The sequence below is a fragment of the Taudactylus pleione genome, unplaced genomic scaffold, assembly GCF_031769625.1.
Source record: "Taudactylus pleione unplaced genomic scaffold, aTauple2 ptg000134l, whole genome shotgun sequence".
Lineage (NCBI taxonomy): Eukaryota > Metazoa > Chordata > Amphibia > Anura > Myobatrachidae > Taudactylus > Taudactylus pleione.
The window spans coordinates 7,948,062-7,967,708 of record NW_028284536.1 but is presented as its reverse complement, the minus strand read 5'-3'; the positions used below and the strand labels follow the sequence as shown (position 1 = coordinate 7,967,708).

The following is a 19,647-nucleotide window of genomic DNA, read 5'->3' as shown; positions in this document are numbered from 1 at the left end:
GTACAGGTACAGTGTGATGTGTGTGTACAGTACAGGTACAGTGGGTGATGTGTGTACAGTGTGTGATATGTGTGTACAGTACAGGTACAGTGGGTGATGTGTGTACAGTACATGAACAGTGGGTGATGTGTGTACAGTAAAGTACAGTGTGATGTGTGTACAGTACAGTGTGTGATATGTGTGTACAGTACAGGTAGTGGGTGATGTGTGTACAGTACAGGTACAGTGTGTGATATGTGTGTACAGTATAGGTACAGTGTGTGATGTGTGTGTACAGTACAGGTACAGTGTGTGATGTGTGTACAGTAAAGTACAGTGTGATATGTGTATACAGTACAGGTACAGTGGGTGATGTGTGTACAGTACATGTACAGTGTGTGATATGTGTGTACAGTAAAATACAGTGGGATATGTGTGTACAGTATAGGTACAGTGTGATATGTGTGTACAGTACAGGTACAGTGTGTGATGTGTACAGTACAGTGTGATATGTGTACAGTACAGGTACAGTGGGTGATGTGTGTACAGTACAGTACAGGTACAGTGTGATGTGTGTACAGTACAGTAGTGTGTGATATGTGTGTACAGTACAGGTACAGTGTGTGATATGTGTGTACAGTACAGTGTGTGATATGTGTGTACAGTACAGGTACAGTGTGATATGTGTGTACAGTACAGGTACAGTGTGTGATATGTGTGTACAGTACAGGTACAGTGTGATATGTGTGTACAGTACAGTGTGATGTGTGTGTACAGTAAAGTACAGTGTGATATGTGTGTACAGTACAGGTACAGTGTGTGATATGTGTGTACAGTAGTGTGATATGTGTGTACAGTAAAGTAGTGTGATATGTGTGTACAGTACAGGTACAGTGTGATATGTGTGTACAGTAGTGTGGTATGTGTGTACAGTACAGGTACAGTGGGTGATGTGTGTACAGTGTGTGATATGTGTGTAGAGTACAGTAGTATGTGATGTGTGTACAGTAAAGTGTGTGATATGTGTGTACAGTACAGATACAGTGTGTGATATGTGTGTACAGTACAGGTACAGTGTGATGTGTGTGTACAGTACAGGTACAGTGTGTGATGTGTGTGTACAGTACAGGTACAGTGTGATGTGTGTGTACAGTACAGGTACAGTGTGTGATGTGTGTGTACAGTACAGGTACAGTGTGTGATGTGTGTGTACAGTACAGGTACAGTAGTGTGTGATGTGTGTACAGTACAGTAGTGTGTGATATGTGTGTACAGTACAGGTACAGTGTGTGATGTGTGTGTACAGTACAGGTACAGTGTGTGATGTGTGTGTACAGTACAGGTACAGTGTGATGTGTGTACAGTAAAGTGTGTGATATGTGTGTACAGTACAGATACAGTGTGTGATATGTGTGTACAGTACAGGTACAGTGTGATGTGTGTGTACAGTACAGGTACAGTGTGTGATGTGTGTGTACAGTACAGGTACAGTGTGTGATGTGTGTGTACAGTAAAGTACAGTGTGATATGTGTGTACAGTAAAGTACAGTGTGATATGTGTGTACAGTAAAGTAGTGTGTGATGTGTGTGTACAGTAGAGGTACAGTGTGATATGTGTGTACAGTACAGTAGTGTGTGATATGTGTGTACAGTACAGGTACAGTGTGTGATATGTGTGTACAGTACAGGTACAGTGTGTGATGTGTGTACAGTACAGGTACAGTGTGTGATGTGTGTGTACAGTACAGGTACAGTAGAGTGTGATATGTGTGTACAGTACAGTAGTGTGTGATATGTGTGTACAGTACAGGTACAGTGTGTGATGTGTGTACAGTACAGGTACAGTAGTGTGTGATATGTGTGTACAGTACAGTAGTGTGTGATATGTGTGTACAGTACAGGTACAGTGTGTGATCTGTGTACAGTACAGGTACAGTAGAATGTGATGTGTGTACAGTACAGTAGTGTGTGATATGTGTGTACAGTACAGTAGTGTGTGATATGTGTGTACAGTACAGGTACAGTGTGTGATGTGTGTGTACAGTACAGGTACAGTGTGTGATGTGTGTGTACAGTACAGGTACAGTGTGATATGTGTGTACAGTACAGTAGTGTGTGATATGTGTGTACAGTACAGGTACAGTGTGTGATGTGTGTACAGTACAGGTACAGTAGTGTGTGATATGTGTGTACAGTACAGTAGTGTGTGATATGTGTGTACAGTACAGTAGTGTGTGATGTGTGTGTACAGTACAGGTACAGTGTGATATGTGTGTACAGTACAGTAGTGTGTGATATGTGTGTACAGTACAGGTACAGTGTGTGATGTGTGTACAGTACAGGTACAGTAGAATGTGATGTGTGTACAGTACAGTAGTGTGTGATATGTGTGTACAGTACAGTAGTGTGTGATATGTGTGTACAGTACAGGTACAATGTGTGTGTACAGTACAGGTACAGTGTGTGATGTGTGTGTACAGTACAGGTACAGTGTGATATGTGTGTACAGTACAGTAGTGTGTGATATGTGTGTACAGTACAGGTACAGTGTGTGATGTGTGTACAGTACAGGTACAGTAGTGTGTGATATGTGTGTACAGTACAGTAGTGTGTGATATGTGTGTACAGTACAGGTACAGTGTGTGATGTGTGTACAGTACAGGTACAGTAGAATGTGATGTGTGTACAGTACAGCAGTGTGTGATATGTGTGTACAGTACAGTAGTGTGTGATATGTGTGTACAGTACAGTGTGATATGTGTGTACAGTACAGGTACAGTGTGTGATGTGTGTACAGTACAGGTACAGTGTGTGATGTGTGTACAGTACAGGTACAGTAGAGTGTGATATGTGTGTACAGTACAGTAGTGTGTGATATGTGTGTACAGTACAGTAGTGTGTGATATGTGTGTACAGTACAGGTACAGTGTGTGATGTGTGTACAGTACAGGTACAGTGTGTGATGTGTGTACAGTACAGGTACAGTGTGTGATATGTGTGTACAGTACAGTAGTGTGTGATATGTGTGTACAGTACAGGTACAGTGTGTGATGTGTGTACAGTACAGGTGCAGTGTGTGATGTGTGTGTACAGTAAAGTACAATGTGATATGTGTGTACAGTACAGTAGTGTGTGATATGTGTGTACAGTACAGGTACAGTGTGTGATATGTGTGTACAGTACAGGTACAGTGTGTGATGTGTGTGTACAGTACAGGTACAGTGGGTGATATGTGTGTACAGTACAGTAGTGTGTGATGTGTGTAAAGTAAAGTGTGTGATGTGTGTACAGTACAGTTAGTGTGTGATGTGTGTGTACAGTAAAGTACAGTGTGATATGTGTGTACAGTACAGTAGTGTGTGATATGTGTGTACAGTAAAGTACAGTGTGATATGTGTGTACAGTACAGGTACAGTGTGTGATGTGTGTACAGTACAGGTACAGTGTGTGATGTGTGTGTACAGTAAAGTACAATGTGATATGTGTGTACAGTACAGTAGTGTGTGATATGTGTGTACAGTACAGGTACAGTGTGTGATATGTGTGTACAGTACAGGTACAGTGTGTGATGTGTGTGTACAGTACAGGTACAGTGGGTGATATGTGTGTACAGTACAGTAGTGTGTGATGTGTGTAAAGTAAAGTGTGTGATGTGTGTACAGTACAGTTACAGTGTGTGATGTGTGTGTACAGTAAAGTACAGTGTGATATGTGTGTACAGTACAGTAGTGTGTGATATGTGTGTACAGTAAAGTACAGTGTGATATGTGTGTACAGTACAGTGTGTGATATGTGTGTACAGTACAGGTACAGTGTGTGATGTGTGTACAGTACAGGTACAGTGTGTGATGTGTGTGTACAGTAAAGTACAATGTGATATGTGTGTACAGTACAGTAGTGTGTGATATGTGTGTACAGTACAGGTACAGTGTGTGATGTGTGTGTACAGTACAGGTACAGTGGGTGATATGTGTGTACAGTACAGTAGTGTGTGATGTGTGTAAAGTGTGTGATGTGTGTACAGTACAGTTACAGTGTGTGATGTGTGTGTACAGTAAAGTACAGTGTGATGTGTGTACAGTACAGTTACAGTGTGTGATGTGTGTGTACAGTAAAGTACAGTGTGTGATGTGTGTGTACAGTACAGGTACAGTGTGATATGTGTGTACAGTACAGTAGTGTGTGATATGTGTGTACAGTACAGTTACAGTGGGTGATGTGTGTGTACAGTACAGTAGTGTGTGATATGTGTGTACAGTACAGGTACAGTGTGTGATATGTGTGTACAGTACAGGTACAGTGTGTGATGTGTGTGTACAGTACAGGTACAGTGGGTGATATGTGTGTACAGTACAGTAGTGTGTGATGTGTGTAAAGTAAAGTGTGTGATGTGTGTACAGTACAGTTAGTGTGTGATGTGTGTGTACAGTAAAGTACAGTGTGATATGTGTGTACAGTACAGTAGTGTGTGATATGTGTGTACAGTAAAGTACAGTGTGATATGTGTGTACAGTACAGGTACAGTGTGTGATGTGTGTACAGTACAGGTACAGTGTGTGATGTGTGTGTACAGTAAAGTACAATGTGATATGTGTGTACAGTACAGTAGTGTGTGATATGTGTGTACAGTACAGGTACAGTGTGTGATATGTGTGTACAGTACAGGTACAGTGTGTGATGTGTGTGTACAGTACAGGTACAGTGGGTGATATGTGTGTACAGTACAGTAGTGTGTGATGTGTGTAAAGTAAAGTGTGTGATGTGTGTACAGTACAGTTACAGTGTGTGATGTGTGTGTACAGTAAAGTACAGTGTGATATGTGTGTACAGTACAGTAGTGTGTGATATGTGTGTACAGTAAAGTACAGTGTGATATGTGTGTACAGTACAGTGTGTGATATGTGTGTACAGTACAGGTACAGTGTGTGATGTGTGTACAGTACAGGTACAGTGTGTGATGTGTGTGTACAGTAAAGTACAATGTGATATGTGTGTACAGTACAGTAGTGTGTGATATGTGTGTACAGTACAGGTACAGTGGGTGATATGTGTGTACAGTACAGTAGTGTGTGATGTGTGTAAAGTGTGTGATGTGTGTACAGTACAGTTACAGTGTGTGATGTGTGTGTACAGTAAAGTACAGTGTGATATGTGTGTACAGTACAGTTACAGTGTGTGATGTGTGTGTACAGTAAAGTACAGTGTGTGATGTGTGTGTACAGTACAGGTACAGTGTGATATGTGTGTACAGTACAGTAGTGTGTGATATGTGTGTACAGTACAGTTACAGTGGGTGATGTGTGTGTACAGTACAGTAGTGTGTGATGTGTGTGTACAGTACAGTAGTGTGTGATATGTGTGTACAGTACAGGTACAGTCACAGTGTTAGGGACAGAGCAGCAGCTGGATATAGCTGTGCGCAGCCGCAGTACTAATAGCGAGGGACCATTCTCTCTCCTCTCAACGTCTCACGCATGCGCGTATTGCCCAGTAGCCACGGACTTCTTTCTCGCTGTTGCGCATGCGTCACCTCTCACTATGCAATGCGCATGCGTCACCTCTCTCGGGGCAACCCCGCGCATGCGCTCTGCTCACGTCCTTCCCTGCTCTCGCGGGATCACCGGTGTAGTTTGCGGAGGGAGCGGCCTCGGCTGTGTAACGGAGACGGGACAGGAACGGAGCCTCCGTACGGACAGGACTTCGCTCCCCAGAGGTCTATGGCGCTGTGACCGGCTGGTCTCACTTCACCGGTGTGATATCAACCATGGCATGACGTCACTGATGCTATATCAGTCCTTGTATGAGGTCACTGCCGTGGTAGCATCCTCTGTATGACGTAACTGGTGTGATACATCTGCATAACGTCATTTCTGTCATACCATCCCCTGTGTGACGTCACTGGTGTGATACCATCCCCTGTGTGACGTCACTGGTGTGATACCATCCCCTGCGTGACGTCACTGGTGTGATACCATCCCCTGTGTGACGTCACCAGTGTGATACCATCCCCTGCATGACGTCATCAGCGTGATATCATCCCCGGTGTTGTGTGACGCCAGCCATGGACCCGTTGGGTAAGATGACGGACTCCGTCCGGCTGGATAATAAGAACACTCTGAAGAAGACAAAGTTTGACCTGCGCATCGTCCAGTCGTACCTATGCCGGGTGCAGGAGGAGCGGCCACTTCTAGCCATCCCCGTGGGCGAGCTGGATACCCACCTGGCCAACTTCATCCGCACCCACCGTAAACAGGACGGCTCTGAGTATGAGCCCGGCACCCTGCGCGGCATCCTAGGCAGCCTGGACCGCCACTTCGAGAAATGCGGCTACCCCCACGCCATTTACCGCTCCCGAGAGACTAAGTTCCTGAAGACGGTCAGCACCATGAAGGAAAAGCAGAGCTACCTAAAGACCATTGGCAAAGGGAACCACCCAAATCATGCCGAGCCACTGACCGAGAGGGAGATAGAGCTCCTGTACTCCACCGGCACCATCGGCCTGCACAGCCCTGCCGCCCTCCTCCACATGCTGTTCTTTAACATCGGCCTCCACTTCAGCCTCCGCACCATGGAGCAGCACAGCCTGAAGTGGGGCGACATCATCCTGAAAGCTGACCCTAAGGGGAGGAAATACCTGGAGCACACAAAGAAACTGTCACCGGGCCGGAACACCGGCAGACTGCACCCAGCGCACACCATGACCATGCAGATCTACGAGAGCCCGGAGCAGCCCGAGAGAGACGTGGTCAAAGCCTATGAGAAGTACACTGCCGAGAGGCCAGAGAAGATGAAGTGCAAGGATGCCCCCTTCTACCTTACCCCACAGCCTGACTGCAGACCAGGTTACGCTCGGTGGTTCAAAAACCTTCCCATGGGGGAGACCAGGATACGCAGCATCATGAAAAACCTGAAGATGGCGGCTGGGTTGTCTCCGCAGCGAAGGGTCGCCAACCACTGCAGTTTGAAGAGTCCTAGCATAAAGAGAAGTGGCCCCCTGACCCCCCAAATGAAATCTCCGAGAGGTAGCCAGCTTGTGAATGGCCGCAGGAGTAATGGACACGCTGTGAAGATGGAGGGTAGGTGATGAGGTGATATCCCCAGGTGTTGTCTGTGATTGGGTACTGAGACGGGTGTAGCGCGGGGCTTCTCAGAACTGGAGCATTACTGTATGTGATCGGAGAGCCCTGTTTGCTGGATTGTGTTTGTCTACTGAGTGTCCACCATCCACATCCCCTGACCTCAGGTTCTGAAACGCGCATTGAGGCGCCGCGAATCAAAGTGATGAGCGCACTCTTCTTATATTATCATTGTTTACTTACGGAGCATGACCATAGTATGCACATAATAAATTTGAAGTGTGGAAAGAAACAAGGGAGAACATACAGAGTCCAAAATGACCAGCCATCTCAGAACATCCTGTTATCCAGATTGCTAGTCATTTGGGGGTCTTCACGCTAGGAAGGGCGCCCGTGAAGTTTGGTAGAAAATGGTGAAAGCACCTGACAGTTCTGTAGCAGCGTTAGACAGTTACGACATTGAGTGCTAGAACCCTCATGCCATGGAGGATAAGGCTAATCTTTGTCCTGCTGTCTCTTCTCTCTTCCCGCTGTTAGCAGATGTGAGCTCCCCCTGCACCGATGATGGCTCAGACACCGACGCTTCATGCAGAGGTTCACGTAATGGCAAATTAGGCGCAGCAGAGAGATTGCCGGAGCTTGGTGACGTCTGTTCAGCACCAGTTGTCAGTAGCCCCAAAAACAAGACCATTAAGGAGGAGTGGGAGCCGGGAGACGCCTCCAACCTGAGAGTGACCGCAGAGGATAAAATCTTTTTCCCCGGCCAGGTGGGTGCAGTGAGCCTTCCTCGTTGATGATGGGGTGTCTTATATGAGCACTCCAGTATGGCGCAGAGACGAGACCACTGGTCATCATAGAGTAGGTTGTCTGGGAACTCCCAAGAATGATGAGGAAACGCCTAGTATGTTCTAAGTACGGGTGGAGAACTTCCTAAATGAATGGGCTATTTTACTATGGCTGAGCACCCCCCATTCGGCACAGTATCTCGCTGTCTGGTACAAGCGCAGTATAGGATTGCCGACTGTCAGGGTCACTTTATCCTTTCCTCAGCATGTGCCGCAGAATGTAGAACCTGTACTGTCGGTGCTTTTATTGTGACGGTGAACTAAGTTACCCCTTAAACTTTATATAGGACCACGTCTGCTTGCTTGTTCTCGGCGTAGTTAATTGATGCATTTGTTTCCGTATTTGGAGCTCGGTTGGATGAATTCCTTGCTGTTCTCCTATTTTCCTCCAGGGTTCGGTGATGTTCCACGACGTGGCGGCCTGTTTCTCCGCCGAGGAGTGGGAGGTGTTGGAGGACTGGCAGAAGGAGCTGTACAAGAATGTGATGCGGGAGATCCACGCGGCGCTGCAGGCGATGGGTATGTCGGCTTATTTCTCTTTTAAATTACTTACTGTCAAGACTTTATACAGTCATACTGTGGTCTGAGGTGTTTATATAGAGAGAGGTGATGATGGTCTGTGGTGTCCTACAGACATACTGTGGTCTGAGGTTTTATATAGAGAGAAGAGATGGTGGTTTGGGGTTCCTACAGACATACTGTGGTCTGAGGTGATATATAGTGAGGAGATAATGGTCTGTGGTGTCCTACAGACATGATGTGATTTGAGGTGTTACATAGAGAGGAGATGATGGTCTGTGGTGTCCAATAGACATTCTGTGATCTGAGGTGTTATATATAGAGAGGAGATGGTGGTTTGAGGTTTCCTACAGACATACTGTGATCCGAGGTGTTATATAGAGAAAGGAGAGATGATGGTTTGGGATTTCCTACAGACATACTGTAGTCTGAGGTGTTATATAGTGAAAGGAGATGGCGGTTTGGGGTTTCCTACAGACATACTGTGGTCTGAGGTGTTAAATAGAGAGGAGATGATGGTTTGGGATTTCCTACAGACATACTGTGATCTGAGGTGTTATATAGTGAGAGGAGATGATGGTTTGTGGTTTCATACAGACATACTGTGGTCTGAGGTGTTATATATATAGAGAGGAGATGATGATTTGGGATTTCCTACAGACATACTGTGATCTGAGGTGTTATATAGTGAGAGGAGATGATAGTTTGGGGTTTCCTACAGACATACTGTGGTCTGAGGTGTTATATAGAGAGGAGAAGATGGTTTGGGATTTCCTACAGACATACTGTGGTCTGAGGTGTTATATAGAGAGGAGATGATGGTTTGGGATTTCCTACAGACATACTGTGGTCTGAGGTGTTATATATAGTGAGAGTAGATGGTGGTTTGGGGTTTCCTACAGACATACTGTGGTCTGAGGTGTTATATATAGTGAGAGTAGATGGTGGTTTGGGGTTTCCTACAGACATACTGTGGTCTGAGGTGTTATACAGAGAGGAGATGATGTTTGGGATTTCCTACAGACATACTGTGGTCTGAGGTGTTATATAGTGAGAGGAGATGATGTTTGGGATTTCCTACAGACATTCTGCGGTCTGAAGTGTTATGTAGAGAGAGGAGATGATAGTTTGTTTTATCCTACATAATACATACATACAGTTTCTAGATAAACACCAAAAGGTAGACAGGTACAAAAGGTCGACAAGGCTTAAGATAGGTACAAAAGGTCGACAGGGTCAAGGTTAGGAATTTACCGACGGATTAGGGTTAGGATTAGACACTTACCCCGATGGTTAGGGTAAAGATTAGGGTTAGAAAACATTGTTGTGTCGACTATTTCAATGTCTACCTTTTGAACTTGTTAAACCTTTTCGACCTGTCTATCTTCATCCATGTCGACCTTTTGCGTGTCAGCCTTTTGTCCCTCTCTGCCTATTGACTGTAATGTACAGATATAATCTGATCTGAGGTGTAATATTGAGAGGGGACCATGACTTATGGCTTTGTTTTATTTCCCTCTCTTGTCCTTTCACCAGGGTATAAAATTGTGAACGCTGATGTTCTTCTGAAGATTAAGGATGATGACCCTAATAAGAAATGTCCAGCAGCTAATGACCATCAGGACTCTACAAGAGGTACGTGCCGGCTCACCACCTGTATTAAGAGGTGTAATATGTAGGCACCTCTGTTCTTTGTGGGGGATGGAGTTTAAATCCCGGCAGTTGAGATGCTGGCACTCAGAATGCCAGGGCCGGAACCCCGACACCAGTTAGTATATCGGTGCCGGCATCGCGACAGTAAGTAGTGGGGTTAGGCACTAGGGGGAGGGTTAGGTTTAAGCTGCAGGGAGGGAGGGAGAGGGGTAGGGTTAGAGTATTTACCGACAGTCGTCGGTATCCTAACCCTGTCGGGATGCTGGCGTCAGGATTCTGACCACCGGCGTCAGGATTCTGACCACCGGGAGTGCTGGCATTCCATACCCAGTCTCTTCGGGGATAATAACAGGACGGATCTTCCTATGTCTGTATGTCGTGGTAATGTTGGAGTGAAATATTTTTCTCAATTACTGGGGATCTTCCACTTTTACTGAGTAACTTCCCCTTACACAGTGGTTTCTCTGGTGGCTTCTGCGCAGTGGGGTTCCCGCACTTGCATATATCCGGGGACTCTTCTATTCGCCTTTGTCGCTGTTTGGCTCCGGAGTAGGGGGCTCACCTGCCAATAATGGTAATTGTGGTGAGAAATAATCGTGGTAAGGAATAAACAGACCTTGCAGGGATTACTGTCACTCGTTATTCAGTAATTGCTCTCATTAGAATGCGACATGGAGGACGGCGGTGGCACAGGGAGAGGATCGCCATTACCATGATGATAGCACTCTTACGGGAATGCTCGCAGGCACAGTAATATCGGGGGGGGGAACAAAACTACTGTGGTACCTGATAATGGTCAGATCTGACGGACATGCCAGGTGTAAGGAGTTACCTGGTTGCATCACGACATGGGCAAGGGTAATAAGTGTGAATACCCCACATCTACTGCACCCCACATTCCCCGTGTCCCCTGATATACAGCACAGTATGAGACGGGTGTGGTAAAGGCGATAGACAGTAAAAAGATTGACCGTGTATAGATAGACACCAGATGTTAGACAGTCAATAGGTCAACAGGGACAAAAGGTCGACACAAAATGGTCAACCCATGTTTTTTTTTTTTTTTCTAATTCCAATCTTCACCCTAACTCTCCCTCCTGGTGCCTAATCCTAATTGTCGGGGTAGGTGCCTGACCTAACCCTTCTAGTGCCTAACCCTAACACTCCGGTAAGTGCCTAACCCTAACACTCCGGTAAGTGCCTAACCCTAACACTCCGGTAAGTACCTAACGCTCCGGTAAGTGCCTAGCCCTAACGCTCCGGTAAGTGCCTAACCCTAACGCTCCGGTAAGTGCCTAACCCTAACGCTCCGTTAAATGCCTAACCCTAACGCTCCGGTAAGTGCCTAACACTCCGGTAAGTGCCTAACCCTAACGGTCCGGTAAGTGCCTAACACTCCGGTAAGTGCCTAACCCTAACGCTCCGGTAAGTGCCTAACCCTAACGCTCCGGTAAGTGCCTAACCCTAACGCTCCGTTAAATGCCTAACCCTAACGCTCCGTTAAGTGCCTAACCCTAACGCTCCGTTAAATGCCTAACCCTAACGCTCCGGTAAGTGCCTAACACTCCGGTAAGTGCCTAACCCTAACGCTCCGGTAAGTGCCTAACACTCCGGTAAGTGCCTAACCCTAACGCTCCGGTAAGTGCCTAACGCTCCGGTAAGTGCCTAACCCTAACGCTCCGGTAAGTGCCTAACCCTAACGCTCCGTTAAATGCCTAACCCTAACGCTTCGGTAAGTGCCTAACACTCCGTTAAATGCCTAACCCTAACGCTCCGGTAAGTGCCTAACCCTAACGCTCCGGTAAGTGCCTAACCCTAACGCTCCGTTAAATGCCTAACCCTAACGCTCCGGTAAGTGCCTACCGCTCCGGTAAGTGCCTAACCCTAACGCTCCGGTAAGTGCCTAACCCTAACGCTCCGGTAAGTGCCTAACCCTAACACTCCGGTAAGTGCCTAACCCTAACGCTCCGGTAAGTGCCTAACACTCCGGTAAGTGCCTAACCCTAACGCTCCGGTAAGTGCCTAACCCTAACGCTCCGGTAAGTGCCTAACCCTAACGCTCCGGTAAGTGCCTAACCCTAACGCTCCGTTAAATGCCTAACCCTAACGCTCCGGTAAGTGCCTAACGCTCCGGAAAGTGCCTAACCCTAACGCTCCGGTAAGTGCCTAACCCTAACGCTCCGGTAAGTGCCTAACCCTAACACTCCGTTAAATGCCTAACCCTAACGCTCCGTTAAGTGCCTAACCCTAACGCTCCGTTAAATGCCTAACCCTAACGCTCCGGTAAGTGCCTAACACTCCGGTAAGTGCCTAACCCTAACGCTCCGGTAAGTGCCTAACCCTAACACTCCGTTAAATGCCTAACCCTAACGCTCCGTTAAGTGCCTAACCCTAACGCTCCGGTAAGTGCCTAACACTCCGTTAAATGCCTAACCCTAACGCTCCGTTAAGTGCCTAACCCTAACACTCCGGTAAGTGCCTAACCCTAACGCTCCGGTAAGTGCCTAACACTAACGCTCCGGTAAGTGCCTAACCCTAACGCTCCGGTAAGTGCCTAACCCTAACGCTCCGGTAAGTGCCTAACCCTAACGCTCCGTTAAATGCCTAACCCTAACGCTCCGGTAAGTGCCTAACGCTCCGGTAAGTGCCTAACCCTAACGCTCCGGTAAGTGCCTAACCCTAACGCTCCGTTAAATGCCTAACCCTAACGCTCCGGTAAGTGCCTAACCCTAACACTCCGGTAAGTGCCTAACCCTAACACTCCGGTAAGTGCCTAACACTCTGGTAAGTGCCTAAAAAAAAATGAAATAAATTTTTGACCATTTTTGTGGCAACATTTTGACCCTGTCGATCATTTTTACCCGTTGACCTTCTTACATGTCGACCTTTTGTCCCTGTTGACCTATTTGACTAAGAGACCGTTACTGAAGACCATGCGCAGTAAATCACCAGCAAGCGCAGCTGCTAATAGTTAAACTGTTGTTATATCTGCTATAACTAGTAAGAAGTAAAACCACGATGAGCACCATTGAGCTCATCTACATAAATCTGCATAATATTGTGCTCAGTCTACCACTGTTAATGGGGGATAAAGAAGTGTCTCACAAATTACATGGACAGAAGTAAATATAAGCTCCGTAAGAAGAAGACGGGAAAATCAGAAGAATTCATTTCTCACAAGCAAATCGCGTATATAAGATAGAGGATGATGAAGATGATGATGTAGTGCTCATAGTGCACAGAGCTTATTAGCAGTGGGAGAAATCTAGCGTCTGGCTGTAACGTCTGGGTGATATTATTATGTTATAGCATCTGTAATAAGTGGATGCTTCCAGTATTGTAGGGTCAGCCGCTCTTCTCTTCCGCTTGTTATATCAAACGTAATTGTGTTGTGCAAATGTTTGGTGAGTCTCTTGTATAGTGATTGTTTTGTTGTCTGTGTGTCGCTTTGGCCATAATTTGATGGAGCGGACGGCGTGGGGTATGTCCTGGTTTATGAGAGGATCAGTCCTGGGGTATGTCCTGGTTTATGAGAGGATTAGTCCTGGGGTATGTCCTGGTTTATGAGAGGATCAGTCCTGGGGTATGTCCTGGTTTATGAGAGGATCAGTCCTTGGGTATGTCCTGGTTTATGAGAGGATCAGTCCTGGGGTATGTCCTGGTTTATGAGAGGATCAGTCCTGGGGTATGTCCTGGTTTATGAGAGGATCAGTCCTGGGGTATGTCCTGGTTTATGAGAGGATCAGTCCTGGGGTATGTCCTGGTTTATGAGAGGATCAGTCCTGGGGTATGTCCTGGTTTATGAGAGGATCAGTCCTTGGGTATGTCCTGGTTTATGAGAGGATCAGTCCTGGGGTATGTCCTGGTTTATGAGAGGATCAGTCCTGGGGTATGTCCTGGTTTATGAGGGGATCAGTCCTGGGGTATGTCCTGGTTTATGAGAGGATCAGTCCTGGGGTATGTCCTGGTTTATGAGAGGATCAGTCCTGGGGTATGTCCTGGTTTATGAGAGGATCAGTCCTGGGGTATGTCCTGGTTTATGAGAGGATCAGTCCTGGGTTATGTCCTGGTTTATGAGAGGATCAGTCCTGGGGTATGTCCTGGTTTATGAGCGGATTAGTCCTGGGGTATGTCCTGGTTTATGAGCGGATTAGTCCTGGGGTATGTCCTGGTTTATGAGACCTTTCTGTCCTTTCCAGCCCGCGGTCAGAGCATCAGTCCTGACATCTTGCTGAGGATCAAACAGGACGAGCTGCCAGACTGGAGGGACCTGGAGGTGCCGGAGAAGGAGGAGGAACTGGACACTTCTAGCTCCAGTGAGTGACTGAGTTCCTGCGGATTGCCTGAGTGTGACTCCCTGAATATGTATAAATGCTGGGGATAGAGAACCTCACATCTCTGTATAGCTAATGATTTGTACCTGTCGCCTGCACATACGGAGTAAACCATATTGTGCTCTGAGGATGAGTTGGTACCAGAGGCCTCTGTGAGGTACAGGGTGCACCCTCATTAATGCTGCCACCATTGGGTGCACCCACATGTCTCCAGAAGATCCCATGGTGCAGGTTCCCCGTGAGAAACACAACCAGACAACATTGGGGCTGATTCAGCTTCGGACGGAATTGCAAATCTGCAAGCCGGCAGCTATGCAATTCTGTCCTTGCTACTATGCAAATGTAGCTGGAGGTGTATGACAGCCTATGCGCATTTGCAATCCCAGCCTTGCTCCCCGGTGGTCGAGATGGTGGTCGGCGCCATACGTTCAGTTCTGAATTAGCCCAACAGTGTGGTATATACAGGATGCAACTTTGTCCATCTCTGGGGCTCACATGTTCCTCTGTCCATCCCTGGGGCTCACACGTTGCTCTGTCCATCCCTGGGGCTCACACGTTGCTCTGTCCATCCCTGGGGCTCACGCGCTCCTCTGTCCATCCCTGGGGCTCACGCGTTCCTCTGTCCATCCCTGGGGCTCAGGCGTTCCTCTGTCCATCCCTGGGGCTCAGGCGTTCCTCTGTCCATCCCTGGGGCTCAGGCGTTCCTCTGTCCATCCCTGGGGCTCACGCGTTCCTCTGTCCATCCCTGGGGCTCACGCGTTCCTCTGTCCATCCCTGGGGCTCACGCGTTCCTTTGTCCATCTCTGGGGCTCACACGTTGCTCTGTCCATCTCTGGGGCTCGCACGTTCCTCTGTCCATCCCGGAGTATCGCATGTTCCTCTGTCCATCCCGGAGTCTTGCATGTTCCTCTGTCCATCCCTGGGGCTTACTTATTCCTCTGTTCATCTCGGGGCTCCCACGTTCCTCTGTCCATCCCTGGGGCTCCCACGTTCCTCTGTCCATCCCTGGGGCTCCCACGTTCCTCTGTCCATCCCTGGGGCTCGCACGTTGCTCTGTCCATCTCTGGGGCTCGCACGTTGCTCTGTCCATCTCTGGGGCTCGCACGTTGCTCTGTCCATCCCTGGGGCTCGCACGGTGCTCTGTCCATCCCTGGGGCTCACACGGTGCTCTGTCCATCCCTGGGGCTCACACGGTGCTCTGTCCATCCCTGGGGCTCACACGTTGCTCTGTCCATCCCGGAGTCTTGCATGTTCCTCTGTCCATCCCTGGGGCTTACTTATTCCTCTGTTCATCTCGGGGCTCCCACGTTCCTCTGTCCATCACTGGGGCTCCCACGTTCCTCTGTCCATCCCTGGGGCTCGCACGTTGCTCTGTCCATCTCTGGGGCTCGCACGTTGCTCTGTCCATCCCTGGGGCTCGCACGGTGCTCTGTCCATCCCTGGGGCTCACACGTTGCTCTGTCCATCCCTGGGGCTCACACGTTCCTCTGTCCATCCCGGAGTCTTGCATGTTCCTCTGTCCATCCCTGGGGCTTACTTATTCCTCTGTTCATCTCGGGGCTCCCACGTTCCTCTGTCCATCCCTGGGGCTCCCACGTTCCTCTGTCCATCCCTGGGGCTCACACGTTGCTCTGTTCATCCCTGGGTTTTGCTTATTCCTCTGTACATCCCTGGGGCTCGCCCATTTCTCTGTCCATCCCTGGGGACTCGCGCCTTCCTCTCTCCATCCCTGGGGACTCGCGCCTTCCTCTCTCCATCCCTGGGGACTCGCGCCTTCCTCTCTCCATCCCTGGGGACTCGCGCCTTCCTCTCTCCATCCCTGGGGACTCGCGCCTTCCTCTCTCCATCCCTGGGGACTCGCGCCTTCCTCTGTCCATCCCTGGGGACTCGCGCCTTCCTCTGTCCATCCCTGGGGACTCGCGCCTTCCTCTGTCCATCCCTGGGGACTCGCGCCTTCCTCTCTCCATCCCTGGGGACTCGCGCCTTCCTCTCTCCATCCCTGGGGACTCGCGCCTTCCTCTCTCCATCCCTGGGGACTCGCGCCTTCCTCTCTCCATCCCTGGGGACTCGCGCCTTCCTCTCTCCATCCCTGGGGACTCGCGCCTTCCTCTCTCCATCCCTGGGGACTCGCGCCTTCCTCTCTCCATCCCTGGGGACTCGCGCCTTCCTCTCTCCATCCCTGGGGACTCGCGCCTTCCTCTCTCCGTCCCTGGGGACTCGCGCCTTCCTCTCTCCGTCCCTGGGGACTCGCGCCTTCCTCTGTCCGTCCCTGGGGACTCGCGCCTTCCTCTGTCCGTCCCTGGGGACTCGCGCCTTCCTCTGTCCGTCCCTGGGGACTCGCGCCTTCCTCTGTCCGTCCCTGGGGACTCGCGCCTTCCTCTGTCCGTCCCTGGGGACTCGCGCCTTCCTCTGTCCGTCCCTGGGGACTTGCGACTTCCTCTGTCCGTCCCTGGGGACTCGCGCCTTCCTCTGTCCGTCCCTGGGGACTCGCGCCTTCCTCTGTCCGTCCCTGGGGACTCGCGCCTTCCTCTGTCCGTCCCTGGGGACTCGCGCCTTCCTCTGATTTTCTAATAAACAGCACATAGAAATGGTGAAATGCATCGGGCCGTGAGTCTAGAAAGTCCCATGGTCAGTACGGGGTTGATGGAGGTTTTATGATGTCATAGAATGATTATAAGCACCAGTGTGACTGTCCGTTCCGATGTGCCGCTCACTGTTCTCCTGTACGGAAGTCTCACTCCTTTCTTTACCGCCTCCAGGTATCCCAGTGTTCGATCATGATCTCTCCCTGTGGATCTTTAGGGAAGAACCTGACATGAGCTCCCCAGAAGATGGAAAGGACCAGGCTCCCGCTGACACAGGTTTGTTTACCCCATTGTGTATTGCAGCTTCTAGCTTCCCTGGCATGCTGCTGCTTGTAGTTCTGCCACAGGTTGCGCAAGTCTGACTATGAACCGTGCTGCACGATAGAAAGCGAGAAGCCGTCTGGTTGAGTTGAATATGTTCCCTATATATTGTGTTTCCGCAGAAGAAGGAGCTTCCATGTCACAGCCTGCCCCCTCTTCATACAAAGAACCGTTACCCGAGATCTCCGTACTCTACAATCCCGGCTACGCGGAGGGTCCCCGTCCCGGCAAGAGAAAGAGGCGCCCGCCTCAGAGGAGGAGCAGCGAGCAGAGGCCGGACTCGGACGACGGCAACAATGAACCCACGCACCGGCTTCCTTGCCGGAACCCCTCCGCGGCGGAGCGAGCGGATTGGATGCTGGAGGACAAGTTGTACCAGTGTGACCTGTGCGAGAGAACCTACAGTGACCTTTCCAGCAAGACGCTCTTGTCCTGCCCGCACTGTGGGGGCACCCTGAACATGCACCCCCTTTTCAGCCGGCTCACTGACGCGGGTGCCGGCTTTCCTCAGACGTTCCGTTTCGGCGACATCAATGTGGACGCCGGCTTCTCCCACCCGATGCAGGGGCCGGTGGGGTGAGCTCCTGGGCTCACATGTGACGTCCACACTGGATCTTAATTTATTAAAGCCTCCCGTAAAGACGAGCAGAGAGGAGTCCTGCTTTCCCGACTGACTGACGTGCATGGTTTCCAGAACTCTGCTGCTTTGTGTCCACCTGAAATGTAAGACTAGCGGAGAGGTCATTGGCAGAGGAGCATTGTCACCGGCGGCTTTCCGGTACGCCACGGCTGCTCCAGAGACATGAAGTGACGCCCTTCCTTTGTTTCGGGGATGAAGTCACTGCGATTTTTCAGTAATTGACATTTTTTTCTCACTTTGTCCCCTTCAGACTGAGCATTCTTGCGCGGTTTGCAGCGTCCATGTAGGACAGTTGCGGCTTTTATTGGCTGGCGAAGGGATTGGGTTATTGAGAAGGGACTGGCCTTGTAGGGACACAATTGTGCCTTAATCTAATATACCGGTCTTCCCAGAGCCCTCTTATCAGTACACCTTATATGTAGCAGAAGTAATGCCCCCCCTCCCCCATGTACCGGAAGCCAGCTCGCCCACGCTTACGTAGGAGATGCACTGATACCTGCGGTTGCCTCATAGGAGCAGATTGTGATTCCAGAGTTTGTAGTAGCGTTTGCTGTAACGGTTCCGTCTCGTGCCCCAGCCCTCGGCCCTTTGTGGACCGGCATGACACAGTATTAAATGACTGGTTTGGCAGCTGATGCTCTCGCTTCCACTGTATAATATTTATTAGAACTGCTGCTTGTTTTTGATGTGTTGTTAAAGTGCACCTGTAACCTAAACGCAGAAGGGCGCAGCCATTTAGCGCTGGCGTTGATTCCAGGTGAGTGGATAAGCTGCCCCCAGTGAGGGTTATGTTGAGAAACGCAACCAATGTGCACTACATAGCGCAGAGGTTTTGCTCCAGTACAAAGATATAGGGGGTCATTCAGACCCACTCGCGAGCAGCTGTCCGCTCGCAAGTGGGTCGATGGTCCCCACTGCGCATGCGCACGACGGAGGGAGCTCCGTCGTGCGCATGCGCGAGACCCGACGAGCGAAGGACTTTCCTTCGCTCTGAGTGTCTCATCAAAGGGGGCGTGCTGTCGATGGTGACTGACAGCACGCCCCCTTTGGTGGGCGTGCCTGCCAGACGGAGGCGTTCCCACGGGAACGCCTACCGTCTGAAGCCGGCCCCACTGACATCACTAGTGATGTAAGTGGGAGTGATTTTGGCTCTGATAGAGCCAAAATCACTCCTGGCCTTGCGGTTGAAAAACCCAACCGCAGGCTTTTACTCGCAGTTCCGATGGTCGCGATGGTCAAGACCATCGCGACCATCATTTTGCACGCTCGTATATGCTGTGGGTGGTGACCCACAGCTATTCGAGCGTCCAGGAGGACGCTCCATATTAATGGATGTGGGCCCTGATTCAGAGCGAGCGCTCTGGTCAGAGCGTCCGGCTCTGAATCAGGGCCATAATCCGCTCAGCGCACGGCGTCGCTAATGTCAGCTTCTCAGTACTGGTGTGATGAGGCCGCTGTCGATCTCTCTCTCTCTCTCTCTCTCTCTCTCTCTCTCTCTCTCTCTCTCTCTCTCTCTCTCTCTCTCTCTCTCCCTCTCCCTCTCCCTCTCCCTCTCCCTCTCCCTCGTCCACCCTCCAAACACGTTACAAGCAGCCCCTTCAATTATTTAGGTTTTACCTCCCCAAATACCGTTGCTGTATCCTCGCCAGTGGCGTAGATGACTCAGAGTGTGGGGTCACGGGGGGCTGTCTTCAT

The 19,647-nt window shown here is 49.6% G+C and overlaps 1 protein-coding gene across 2 annotated transcripts; it reads left to right on the top strand.

Annotated features, from left to right (window-relative positions):
• Positions 1 to 5,559: 5,559 nt before the first annotated feature.
• Positions 5,560 to 18,907, top strand: LOC148523427 (uncharacterized). 2 transcript variants are annotated; one of them, XM_088473305.1, is made up of 7 exons: positions 5,560 to 7,055; positions 7,596 to 7,822; positions 8,293 to 8,419; positions 9,956 to 10,054; positions 14,272 to 14,388; positions 17,166 to 17,267; positions 17,435 to 18,907. In XM_088473305.1, exons 1-7 carry the CDS (start codon positions 6,041 to 6,043, stop codon positions 17,890 to 17,892), a joined length of 2,145 nt encoding a protein of 714 aa, XP_088329431.1. In that variant the 5' UTR covers positions 5,560 to 6,040; the 3' UTR covers positions 17,893 to 18,907. The 2 variants fall into 2 exon arrangements, with proteins under 2 accessions (XP_088329431.1, XP_088329430.1); XM_088473304.1 differs by having other exon boundaries at positions 7,593 to 7,822.
• The last annotated feature ends 740 nt before the right edge of the window (positions 18,908 to 19,647 follow it).

Bases quoted from the DNA above. Each gene is read 5' to 3' on its own strand.
- LOC148523427 (XM_088473304.1), top strand. From the start codon at position 6,041: ATGGACCCGTTGGGTAAGATGACGGACTCCGTCCGGCTGGATAATAAG. The intron at 7,823-8,292 runs GTGGGTGCAGTG...ATTTTCCTCCAG, and splicing joins AAATCTTTTTCCCCGGCCAG to GGTTCGGTGATGTTCCACGA. The intron at 10,055-14,271 runs GTACGTGCCGGC...TGTCCTTTCCAG, and splicing joins CCATCAGGACTCTACAAGAG to CCCGCGGTCAGAGCATCAGT.